Genomic DNA, 12,657 nt, shown 5'->3' with positions numbered 1-12,657 from the left:
AAAATATTACAGGGGAGAAATGTAACTGCAAGATTGGCCATAAATTTCTATTAACAGATTATACATATAGAATTTTTTATACACATAGTATTTTAATCACATTGTGTTCACATATTGATAAAATATGATTTGCATGATAAAATATGATGCTGTTGAGCATCAAGATGGTTTGTGATCATTGATTGTTCTAATCATCTTTCTATAGTGTTTCAGAAATATCGATTATGTGAGAGAAATAAACGTTAGTTTTTAAGGGAAGGTAAGGGAACCTGAAATAGAAAAGAATTGATATATAAGCAACAGTGTTCCACCTTTGTTTATTTAGGGTAAATGAAATGTTTGTGGACGGCACCTGTGGCTCAAGGAGTAGGGCGCCGGTCCCATATGCCAAAAGTGGCAAGTTCAAACCCAGCCCTGGCCAAAAACCAAAAAATAAGAAAGAAATGTTTGTATTAGTGGCTTCTTTTCCTCATTTATTTTTTGCTCCCCAGGCCTATATACCCTTCTAGTGTCATAGAACTTGAATTGTCCCAACTGTTGGGTATGGGATGTGATTTTTGAATCATGGCCACTTTGTGTCCGATAAAGGTGCTGTTGTCAAGACCAATGCAAATGAGGAGAAGACAGATGAAGAAGAGAAAGGTAACACACCTTAGAGTTAAATAAACATGGTTCTACGTTCTAAGAAAATGGATTGTTATAAGGCTTCATTTTTATACCCAACTTGGCTTGACTTTATAATAGGAGTACCAATGCCTGGGTGGCACCTGTGACTGAGTGGTTAGGGCGCCGGCCCCATGTACTGAGGGTGGCGGGTTTGAACCCGGCCCCAGCCAAACTGGAACAAAAAAATAGCTGAGTTTTGTAGTGGGCACGTGTAGTCCCAGCTACTCAGGAGGCTGAGGCAAGAGAATTGCCTAAACCCAGGATTTGGAGGTTGCTGTGAGCTGTGATGCCATGGCACCCTTCCAAGGGTGATAAAGTGAGACTCTGTCTCTAAAACAAACAAAAAAATACATATATGTATAAAATAGCAGTAACAATGCCTAGTGTACAGTTTGGCATAACAATTCTTTCACCTAAGTGTTAATAGGTGAAAAAATTCAAATGGTTTCTGCCTTAGAGAAATTTTACATTGAAGTAAACAGTTGAATGATTATACAGAATGTTACAATTTTTTTTTTTTTTTGCAGTTTTTGGTCAGGCCTGGGCTTGAACCTGCCACCCCCAGTATATGGGGCTGGCGCCCTACTCCTTAAGGCACAGGCACCGCCCAGAACGTTACAAATTTTAAGTCGCATCTCCATTGTCTAATAAGATTAAGCTTAATGGGTTGGGTATGGTACCTCACTTATGTAATCCTAGCACTCTGGGAGGCCAACGCAGGAGGGTCACTTGAGCTCAGGAGTTTGATGCCAGCCTAAAAATGGAAAAAATTGAGCTGGGTGTGGTGGTGTATGCCTATAGTCCCAGCCATTTGGTAGGCTGAGGCAGGAGCGTCACTTGAGCCCAGGAGTTTAAGGTTGCTGTAAGCTATGATGATGACACTGCACTCTAGCCTGGATGACAGAGCAAGTCTGTCTGTGTGTGTGTGTCTCTTTCTCTCTCTCATACACATGTATGTGTGTGTATATATATATACATACATGCAAGCTTAATAATATTTTGACACTTAGCCAGCATTGTGGCGGGCGCCTGTAGTCCCAGCTACTGGGGAGGCTGAGGCAAGAGAATCGCCTAAACCCAGGAGTTGGAGGTTGCTGTGAGCTATGACGCCACAGCACTCTACCGAGGGTGATAAAGTGAGACTGTATCTCTAAAAAAGAAAAAAATAATAATATTTTGACACATTTAACATGGATAAGAAGATGTGAAGAGCTTATACAAGCTTCATTAATTCCTGGGTTTTTTTTGCATTCTTATGATGTGTTTGTTAAGCTTATAATTTTTTTTCCCACTGGTAAGATTGGACATTTATTAGTAGTTAGAAAGGAATACAGAAGAAGTAAAAAGCACCAGAGCTTCTGGAAGGGGGAAAGAATTGAAGAACTCCCTCTGGAGTCTCCACGTGGGCTCTTTTATCTAGGGGTCTTAAGTCTAGAGGATTACACATGGCTGGCAGTTTGTTTGTTTGTTTGTTTGTTTTTTTGTGAGACAGAGCCTCAAGCTGTCACCCTGGGTAGAGTGCTTTGGCATCACAGCTCACAGCAATCTCCAACTCCTCGGCTCAAGCGATTATCCTGCCTCCACCTCCCAAGTAGCTGGGACCATAGGCATCCTCCACAATGCCTGGCTATTTTTTTTTGGTTGCAGTCATCATTATTGTCTGGTAAGCCCGGGCTGGATTTGAACCCGCCAGCTCAGGTGTATGTGGCTGGCACCTTAGCCGTTTGAGCCACAGGCACTGACCCTAAGCTTATAATTTTAAGTTTATATTATAGAGTGGAAATTGGAAAGTAAATATTTGCATTTAGATGGAAAACATAAAAAAAACCTTAGGAAAGGGGGACTGTTAGCATTCTGGGGAAGAATAGGAGGCCCCAGTGGGTGATATAAATATCATAACCTTTCTATTTAATAAAATAAACTTTTTAAATTATATTTTGAAATCAAAATTATTATGTACCTTGGAATTAGAAGGTTCAGTACAACAAATACAGGTTTTTACCCTAAATACAGATGGCAGTTGAATTCAGGTGAACTCATGGTGGTTTCTCAGGCTTTTAAAAATCTTGGTTCTCTTTTTCCTGACAGAGGACAGAGCTGCCCAGTCCTTACTCAACAAGCTGATCAGAAGCAACCTTGTTGATAACACAAACCAAGTGGAAGTCCTGCAGCGGGATCCAAACTCCCCCCTCTACTCCGTGAAGTCTTTTGAAGAGCTTCGACTGTGAGTATTTCTTTACATTTTGAGTCTCTTCTTTGGGTTTACTTTATTTATTTATGTATTTTTATTGAGACAGAGTCTCACTGTGTTGCCCTCAGTAGAGGGCTGTAGCGTCATAGCTCACAGCAGTCTCAAACTCTTGGGCTTAAGGGCGGCACTTGTGGCTCAAAGGGATAGGGCACTGGCCCCATATACTGGAGGTGGCAGATTCAAACCTGGCCCCGGCCAAAAACTGCCAAAAAAAAAAAAAAAAACTCTTGGGCTTAAGCAATTCTCTTGCCTCAGCCTCCCAAGTAGCTAGGACTACAGGCACCTGCCACAACACCTGGCTTTTTCTTTGTTGCAGTTGTTGTTGTTTGGCTGGCCTAGGCTGGGTTTGAACCCATCGCCCTCGGTGTGTGTGGCTGGCACCGTAACTACTGTGCTATGGGTGCCAAGCCTACTTTTTTTATTGTTTTCACCTTTTCCAGCTGATACTAGTATCCCCATTGTGTACAGGGTGTCCAACCGGAGTCACTGGCCACACACAACCCAGGATGGCTATGAATGCAACCCTACACAAAATTATAAATTTACTTAAAACATTATGCGGGTTTTTTTTTATTTGTTTGTTTGTTTTTGGTGCAACTTGATTGTGAGGTTTTCAAGTATGAACTTTATAAGGACAGTGTCTTGTCACAATGTCATATAAAATAAACATATGTATTCTGCTGTTTGTACACATGCGTAGCTTTATAGTTTTACAATAAGGTGTGGGTTCCACTGTGTTATCCTCCAGGCATACTTGAATTGACCATCAGATATTACATGTGTTTATGGTGAGTTGGCAAGGCAGCAATTAATATTTCAACCTACCCTTGCAACATTAGGCATTCAGTGTTATTTGGAAGTCAGGTGGGAATTCTTTTCATTTATTTATTTTTTATTTATTTATTTGAGACAGAGTCTTCACTTTGTTGTCCTTGGTAGAGTGCTGTGGCATCATAGCTCACAGCAATCTCAAACTCTTGGGCTCAAGTGATTCTCTTGCCTCAGCCTCCTGAGTAGCTGGGACTACAGGCACCTGCCACAACACCCAGCTATTTTTAGAGATGAGGGTCTCCCTCTTGCTCAGGCTGGTCTCAAACCTGTGAGCTCAGACAATCTACCCACCTTTGCCTCCCAGAGTGCTAGGATTACAGGCATGAGCCATTGCGCCTGGCCAGGTAGGCATTCTTATTTGACTTTGAAGAGTACGTCCACACCTCACTGGAGCCTTGTACGTTGCCCACCATGCTTTACAATGGGGCCACCACCTCACCATGCATTGGAAGCCCAGATGTGGAAGGGCCCAAACCTTGCTTTCTTTTTTCCTATCAATTAGTTTTCATGATAAAAGTAAGTATAGTCTGGGCGGCGCCTGTAGCTCAAGGAGTAGGGCGCCGGTCCCATATGCCCGAGGTGGGGTCAAACCCAGCCCCGGCCAAAAAAAAAAAAAAGTAAGTATAGTCTTTTATTATTTTTTAATCCTAGCATGGCTTCTGCAATGTCTGAAAAGAAAACAGAACCTAAAAAAACCATGAATTACAGATGAAGGAAGATTGTTCAATGAAAAGTGGATAGATGACTACTTTTTTGTCAAGGCACATAGTAAGGCACTCTGCATAATTTGTAGGGAATGTTGTTGTTGTTGTTGCAGTTGTCATTGTTGTCTGGCTGGCCCAGGCTGGCTTTGAACTCGCCAGCTTTGGTGTATGCACCACAGTGCTACAGGCGCTGAGCCAAATTTGTAGGAAATTTGTGCAAGTTTTCAACAACTATAATATGAAAAGGCATTATATGCAAAAATATGCTGCCAAATTTGATGCATATGAGGGATTGTGTGATGAGGACAAAATAGTAGAACTGAAAAAAAACTGTTCCATCAACAAAAATATATTTTATTATTTATTTATTTAGAGACAGAGTCTCACTATGTTGCCCTCAGTAGAGTGCTATAGCATTACAGCTCATGGCAACCTCAAACTCTTGGGCTAAAGAGATCCTCTTGCCTCAGCCTCCCAAGTAGCTGGGACTATAGGTGCTCGCCACAACACCTGGCTATTTTCTGATTGCAGTTGTCATTGTTGCTTACCAAACTCGGTTCGAACCCACCACCGGCGCTCTTGCAGACTTAGCTATGGGCACTACCATATATTTTATTTTTTAATTTTTATTGCTTTTTTGATACGGCATTTCACTTTGTCACCCTCTGTAGAGTGCGTGGCATCACAGCCCACGGCAACCTCAAACTCTTAGGCTAAAGAGATCCTCTTGCCTCAGCCTCCCAAGTAGCTGGGACTACAGGACCCCACCACAATGCCTAGCTATTTTTATTTTATTTATTTTATTTTATTTTTTTATTTTTAGATTATAAAAACTTCTTTAATCAAGACTTTTTTTTTTTTTTTTGCAGTTTTTGGTTGGGTTTGAACCCACCACTTCCGGCATATGGGGCCAGCACCCTACTCCTTTGAGCCATAGGTGCCACCCTAATCAAGACTTTTAAAAATGAAACAGATTTCTTCAATAAAATGGAAAGTTTCCAATACATTGAAACAAATCCACAAGTCACCACACATAAAACACCTAGCAGGAAAAAACAAAACATTAAGTTTACACAATCCCTGTAACAGCCATGGTCTTATTCTCAGATACTCCCTCTATCTCTAAGTGCATTCTGGACACAGAGCATAAGGTGGCTCTGGGACTACTCCCCTGAGGCTGTGGCCCTCATGTAGCTGGGCTGTGGTGGTTGGCTGTACTCAGGAAGTAAAGCAGTAACCAGCACATTCAAACAGTGTATTGAAGAAAGTGAGAAACAAGAAGGCAATGTAATAATACCAGAAAGATATTAAAAAGGACAGCTATTTAAAGCTTCAGGCTAAAAAGTGGCTTGGCAGCTTCATTACTTTGGCTTCTTGGGTAGTGGGAGCCAGAAGAGCAAGATGTGAGGTTCTGGTTCATGGATCATATAATGGACCCATCCCTGACTCCACTGAACACCAAGATTCCTCCACTCAGATTCAGACATCAAATGTGTTTGGGGGACCAGCTTGGCTATATCCTTGGGCAACATGAAATGCTGGTACTCAACTACTCGACCTCGTATTTGTCCAAATAGTAAATTTGTTTGTGTGACGTGATCGCTCCGCCTGCTTCAGCCCCGCACCACCAACCTCACAGCAACCTGCGCTACTTTTTTTTTTTTTTTTTTGAGACAGAGCCTCAAGTTTTTGCCCTAGGTAGAGTGTGTGGCAACACAGAGCTTACAGCAACCTCCAACTCCTGGACTCAAGTGATTCTCTTGCCTCTGTCCGCCTCCCAAATAGCTGGGACTACAGGCACCAGCCACAACGCCCAGCTATTTTTTTTTTTCTTGGTTGCAGCTGTCATTGTTTGGCTGGCCGGGCTGGATTCGAACCCGCCAGCTCAGGTGTATGTGGCTGGAGCCTTAGCCGCTTGAGCCACAGACGCCGAGCCACTATTTGTTTTTTTTGAGACAGAGTCTCAGTATGTTGCCCTCGGTAGAATGCTGTGGCGTCACAACTCACAGCAACCTCAAACTCTTGGGCTTAAGTAATTCTCTTGCCACAGCCTCCCAGATAGCTGGGACTACAGATGCCCACCACAACGCCTGGCTATTTTTGTTGCAGTTGTCATTGTTGTTTAACTGGCCACGGCTGGGTTCAAACCCGCCAGCCTTGGTGTATGTGGCCGGCACCATAACCACTGTACTACAGCACCAAGCCTATTTATTTATTTATTTATTTATTTATTTTGAGACAGCCTCATTATGTCACCCTCAGTAGAGTGCTGTGGCGTCACAGCTCACAGTGACCTCAAACTCTTGGGCCTATGCGATTCTCTTGCATCAGCCTCCCAAGTAGCTGGGACTACAGGTGCCCACCACAACGCCTGGCTATTTTTTTGGTTGCAGTTAGCTGGCCCTGGGCTGGGTTTGAACCCTCCACCCTCGGTGTATGTGGCTGGTGCCATAACCACTGTGCTATGGGCGCTGAGCTATATTATTATTATTTTTTTATTTATTTATTTTTTGAGAAAGAGTCTCAAGCTGTCACTCTGGGTAGAGCGCTGCGGCATCACAGCTCACAGCAACCTAAAATTCTTCCAGGGTCCTCAAACTGCAGCCCACAGGCCACATGAGGCAGTGTGATTGTATTTGTTCCTGTTTTGTTTTTTTACTTCAAAATAAGATATGTGCCGTGTGCATAGGAATTTGTTCATAGTTTTTTTTTTAAACTATAGTCCGGCCCTCTAACAGTCTGAGGGACAGCGAACTGGCCCCCTGTTTAAAAAGTTTGAGGACCCCTGGTAAGCGATTCTCTTGCTTCAGCCTCCCAAATAGCTTAGACTACAGGCACCTGCCACAACGCCCAGCTATTTTTTGTTGTTGTTGCAAATGTCATTGTTGTTCTAGCTGGCCCAGGCTGGGGTTTGAACCTGTCAGCGTTGGTGTATGTGGCTGGCGCCCTACTCACTGAGCTATGAGTGCTGCCCTGCAACCTGGTTCTTTGTACCCTCAATAAATCCTCACCAATCAAAAAAAAAAAAAAAATCTTAGGCAGCGCCTGTGGCTCAAAGGAGTAGGGCGCTGGTTCCATATGCTAGAGGTGGCGGATTCAAGCTTGCTGTGAGCTGTCATGGCATAGCACTCTACTGAGGGTAGCAAAGTGAGACTCTGTCTCAAAAAAAAATAGAAAAATAGAAAAGCTTGGCTAAGCCTAGTGGCTCAAACCTGTAATCCCAGCATTTGGGATGCCAAGGTGGGTGGATTGCCTGAGCTCACAGCTTGGAGACCAGCCTGAGCCAGAGTGACACCTAGTCTGGATAAATAGCAGGGCGTTGTGGCGGGCACCTGTAGTCCCAGCTAGTTGGGAGGCTAAGGCAAGAGATTTTTTTTTTGTGTGTGTGTGTGTTTTTTTGGCCAGAGCTGGGTTTGAACCCGCCACCTCCGACATATGGGACTGGCGCCCTACTCCTTGAGCCACAGGCGCCACCCGCAAGAGGATTTCTTTAGCCCAAGAGTTTGAGGTTGATGTGAGTTGTGGTGCCATGGTACTCTACTGAGAGTGACATAGTGAACTGTCTCAAAAAAAAAAAGTATGGATGCCGAGTATGGTGACATCATTTTCTTTTTGGAAGTAAAATGGGTAAGTCAAGGCCAAATGTTGATAAGATTTTATGATTTGAGACATGTTAACAAATTGTTGTTGGTATCAAAAAATCAAATTCGTTGGCTTGGCCCCATAGCTCACTGAGGAGGGTACTGGCCACACACATGGAGGTGGGTTTGAGCCCTGCCCTGGCCTGCTAAACAACAATGACAACTGTGGGTGGCACCTGTGGCTCAGCAGGTAGGGTGCTGGCCCCATATCCTGAGGGTGGTGGGTTTGAACCAGGCCCTGGCAAAAATACAACAAAAAAAATAGCTGGGTGTTGTGGCGGGCACCTGTAGTCCCAGCTACTCAGGCAGCTGAGGCAAGAGAATCGCCTAAGCCCAGGAGTTGGAGGTTGCTGTGAGCTGTGATGCTATGGCACTCTACCAAGGGCAATAAAGTAACACTGTCTCTAAAAAAAAGCAATGACAACTGCAACAATAAAATAGCCGGTGTTGTGAGGGGCACCTGTAGTCCCAGCTACTTGGGAAGCTGAGGCAAGAGAATTGCTTAAGCTCAAGAGTTTGAGGTTGCTGTGAGCTGTGATGACAAAGCACTCTACTGAGGGCAACATAGTGAGACTCTGTCTCAAAAAAAAAAAAAAGCAGATATTGATGTATTAATTTCTAAAATACAAAGGCAAATATCCCACTAGTTTATGTTGCCCTCAGTAGAGTACAACATAAAAGTAGTAGGATAGTTTTACTTTTACTTTTATTATAATAAACTTCAAAAATGCCCAAAGACATTTTTATTACTTAGTTATGTACATTTTCTCTATTAGTGATCACAAACTTGGGGCCTTCTCAATCATTTTTAAATAATCTCTGAATGGGCTGCTACACACTTAGGATATTAGGTGACACCTTTTTTTGCTAACCTGCGATGGTGAATGTCATGAAAATTATGCTCTGGCTTTTTTTTTTTATTTTTAACGCATCAGCTTGTTAGTGTTTGTGTATATAATGAGTGGCCCAAGACGACAACTCTTCTTCCAGTGTGCTGCAGAGAAGCCAAAGGTTGGACACTCCTGACAGTTAGGTAGAGATGATAGACCTGTTACACAGATTTTTTTTTCATCACAATAGAACATTTTTAGCTAATACAAGTTTTATAAAAGAAGTTAACTGCTGGGTGGTGCCTGTGGCTCAAAGGAATAGGGCGCTAGCTCCATATGCCAGAGGTGGCGGGTTCAAACCCAGCCCCAGCCAAAACTGCAAAAAAAAAAAAAAAAAAAAAAAAAGAAGTTAACTGCTTTGGGATATTAATTAAAATTTCCAGGTGAAATTTCCAGGCAATAACTTTAGCTATTCAATTCAGCACAACTCAGTTATTGTTGGTTACAAACTGTATGTAATAGAAAAAAAGAAAAAAATTATTCTGGTATTACGCTGCTTCCTTCAACCAAGGAGACCATGACTTTCATCTCTGTTTTCCTAGGAAACCACAACTTCTCCAGGGAGTTTATGCCATGGGTTTCAACCGTCCATCCAAAATACAAGAGAATGCATTGCCTTTGATGCTTGCAGAACCGTATGTATTCTGATACAGCTCTGTTCTCCATTTCATTCTTTTTTTTTTTTTAGAGACAGAGTTTTATTTTGTCGCCCTCAGTAGAGTGCCATACCATCACAGCTCACAGTAACCTCCAGCTCTTGAACTTAGGTGATTCTCTTTCCTCAGCCTCCCCAGTAGCTGCAACTACAGGCACCCACCACAACGCCCTGCCATTTGTTTTTTGTAGTTTGGCCAGGGCTGGGTTCAAACCTGTCACCCTTGGTATATGGGGCTGGCGCCCTACTCACTGAGCCACAGGCACCGCCCTTATGTATAACTTTTTAAAAAATGGAACCATATGGGCAGCGCCTGTGGCTCAGTGAGTAGGGCGCCGGCCCCATATACCGAGGGTGGCGGGTTCAAACCCAGCCCCGGCCAAACTGCAACCAAAAAATAGCCGGGCATTGTGGTGGGTGCCTATAGTCCCAGCTGCTCGGGAGGCTGAGGCAGGAGAATCGTGTAAGCTCAAGAGCTGGAGGTTGCTGTGAGTCCTGTGATGTCATGTCACTCTTCCGAGGGCGGTAAAGTGAGACTCTGTCTCTACAAAAAAAAAAAAAAAAATGGAACCATATGTAATGTTTTACATGCTGTGTTTTTAAATTTTCATTATATGGTCATCTTTCTAAGAACAACTTGCTTTTGCCACATTTAATTTTATCATGTATTTAAGGCTAGACATGGGTCCTGCCACCCTTTCCACAGACCCTGCCACTAGAAGCCTAGATCTTGTTTTTTAAAATATTTCAAAGTAGGTTACATGTTTAAAATCAAGTGGTATGATTTCTCGTTAATTAGATGATCAAACACTTGAAGGAGAAGAGTTAGCCTGTTGTTATCTAAGGACAATAGAAAATTGTCCCAAGTGGAGTATAGCCAGCACAGAAGCCCTAACACAAGGGCATGGCCAGCGTATTCTCAGAGCAGCGCTAGAGCCATCCCAGTGGAGGTAGTAAGGGGCAGAGAGTGGTAGAGATGAGAGCTGAGATGGAATGGGGTACCAGATCAGGCAGGACCTTACAGACCACGACATGTATTTTAACTTGTTCTTTTAATGATATCAGGAGTGATTGGAAGGTTTTTGAGTAGAAAAATGATGTGAGCTGTCTTAACATTTTAAAAGACTCATTGGTTGCTGGGTAAAGAACAGATACAAGATATGAAATACTCAAATCTCACCAGAAAAATCTCTCTAGTGTATTCTGTACTTGGGAAGAGAGCATGTGTAATTCTGCTATAGAATCTAGTGCTTCCTTTTAAAAAAAAAAAAAAAGTATAATTTCCATTTTATTATTTTCCAAAGGGTAGTTTTCTTTTAGTCCTCTAGGACCAAACTCCTTACATGGGCTTTGTTGAAGGTCGTGGGACAGCAGCACCTGCAGGTCTACATTGGCATGGGGGTGTTTGGTCCTCACCGGCTTCCCAAGAACTGTTCCTGACGACCTTGCTGAGAGCGGTACAGCTCACTCAGTAAAGCAGCGTCACATACAGCTCAGGAAGCACTTAGGGATTGGAGACACTCACTTCAGAAATGTCACTGACAACTGTGGCCTCTACTATGATTCAAATGACAAACTTCTTTTTGTTTTGGTTTATTTTGTTGTTGTTGAGACAGTCTCACTACATTGCCCTTGGTAGAATGCCGTGGCGTCACAGCTCACAGCAACCTCAAACTCTTGGGCTCAAGGGATCCTCTTGCCTCAGCCTCCCGAGTAGTTGGGACTACAGGTGCCCGCCACAACGCCCAGCCATTTTTTTTGTTGCAGTTGTTAATACTGTTTAGCTAGCCCAGGCTGGGTTTGAACCCATCACCCGTGGTGTATGTGGCTGGTGCTATAACCACTGTGCTATGAGCGCCGAGCCTTTTTTTGTTTTTGTTTTTTTTTGAGACAGAGTTTCACTATGTTGCCCTTGGTAGAGTGCTGTGGCATCACAGATCACAGCACCCTCACACTCTTAGACTCAAGGGATTCTCTTGCCTCAGCCTCCCGAGTAGCTGGGACTACAGGTGCCCACCACAATGCCCGGCTTTTTTAGAGACAAAGTCAGGCTGGTCTTGAACCTGTGAGCTCAGGCAATCACCAGTCCACCAGCCTTGGCCTCCCAAAATGCTAGGATTACAGGTGTGAGCCACCGCGCCCAGTCCAAACTTCTTTATAGCTTTGTCTTTAGGCCATACACATTGGGTGCAATTCCTGCAGCGAATAGGCTGTGCATGGCCAGCGTCCTTTTTGGATGACCACTGTTTGTTCTTTTCTTTGTCATCTTGGAAGGGGAGACATGAAAGACCCAAGGTTTCCTTCTATAAATACATTTTTAATATTCATTTTTTAAGCTTTTTTCTCTATTTTCATAAACTAAAAGTTTACTGAGATTTAAGGTCCTAAACAGTTTGTTTCCTTGTGCAGCTCTCAGAACTTAATTGCCCAGTCTCAGTCTGGTACTGGTAAAACTGCTGCCTTTGTGTTGGCCATGCTCAGCCAAGTGGAACCTGTAAACAAATACCCCCAGGTAAGGATGTGGCGAGTCTGAGTTTTCTACTAATGCATAGATACAAAGGAATTGTAGGTGATGAATTAAAAGCCAAGCTGTGTGTAACTATTTACACAAACTAGAACTTCTTATATTTAGCATAAACAATATGGTTGATCTTCCAGTAACAATAAAAATCCTTTTTCCTTTTCCATGGTTTGCCAGTGGGATAGTGCTGATAGACTTGGCTCCTTTACTTGCAGGAAAAACCACTTTTTCTGCAACTGTCATCCTTCCTAAGTGAATAGAAAGGTAATCTCCAAATTTCAGATCCTTGCTCATTGGTTGGTTTTTCTATTCCAGTAGCTGTTTTCAAGTATCTTTACCCAGCCTGAGTTCTCACTCTTAAGAATTCTAGCTTATGACTCTGTAGCTTAAAGAATTAAATGATATATACTTAATTTTAATTTTTTTTTTTTTTTTTTTTGGGATACAGAGTCTCAAGCTATCGCTCTGGGTATCATGCTGTGGCATCAGAGCTCACAG

At 43.0% G+C, this 12,657-nt stretch overlaps 1 protein-coding gene and 1 pseudogene across 5 annotated transcripts in view; one reads left to right on the top strand and one right to left on the bottom strand.

The window, feature by feature from the left end:
- The window catches only part of LOC128597188 (ATP-dependent RNA helicase DDX19B), a 40,148-nt gene that overhangs the window by 16,965 nt on the left and 10,526 nt on the right, over window positions 1–12,657 (top strand). For 3 of the 5 annotated variants that reach the window (XM_053607380.1, XM_053607384.1, XM_053607365.1), the window contains exons 3-6: window positions 589–642; window positions 2,755–2,890; window positions 9,526–9,618; window positions 12,048–12,150. In XM_053607380.1, the coding sequence (XP_053463355.1) occupies window positions 9,557–9,618; window positions 12,048–12,150 (165 nt within the window). In that variant the 5' untranslated portion in view covers window positions 589–642; window positions 2,755–2,890; window positions 9,526–9,556. Of the gene's footprint in view, window positions 1–588; window positions 643–2,754; window positions 2,891–9,525; window positions 9,619–12,047; window positions 12,151–12,657 lie in introns of those variants that run through there. The other 2 variants (XM_053607374.1, XM_053607393.1) reach the window with 2 other exon arrangements.
- Window positions 5,328–8,984, bottom strand: LOC128569543 (cyclin-dependent kinases regulatory subunit 1-like; annotated as a pseudogene).

This window comes from Nycticebus coucang, chromosome 2 (genome assembly GCF_027406575.1).
Source record: "Nycticebus coucang isolate mNycCou1 chromosome 2, mNycCou1.pri, whole genome shotgun sequence".
NCBI lineage: Eukaryota > Metazoa > Chordata > Mammalia > Primates > Lorisidae > Nycticebus > Nycticebus coucang.
Note: the sequence above shows the minus strand (reverse complement) of the source record. Positions and strands in the feature narration are given on the sequence as shown.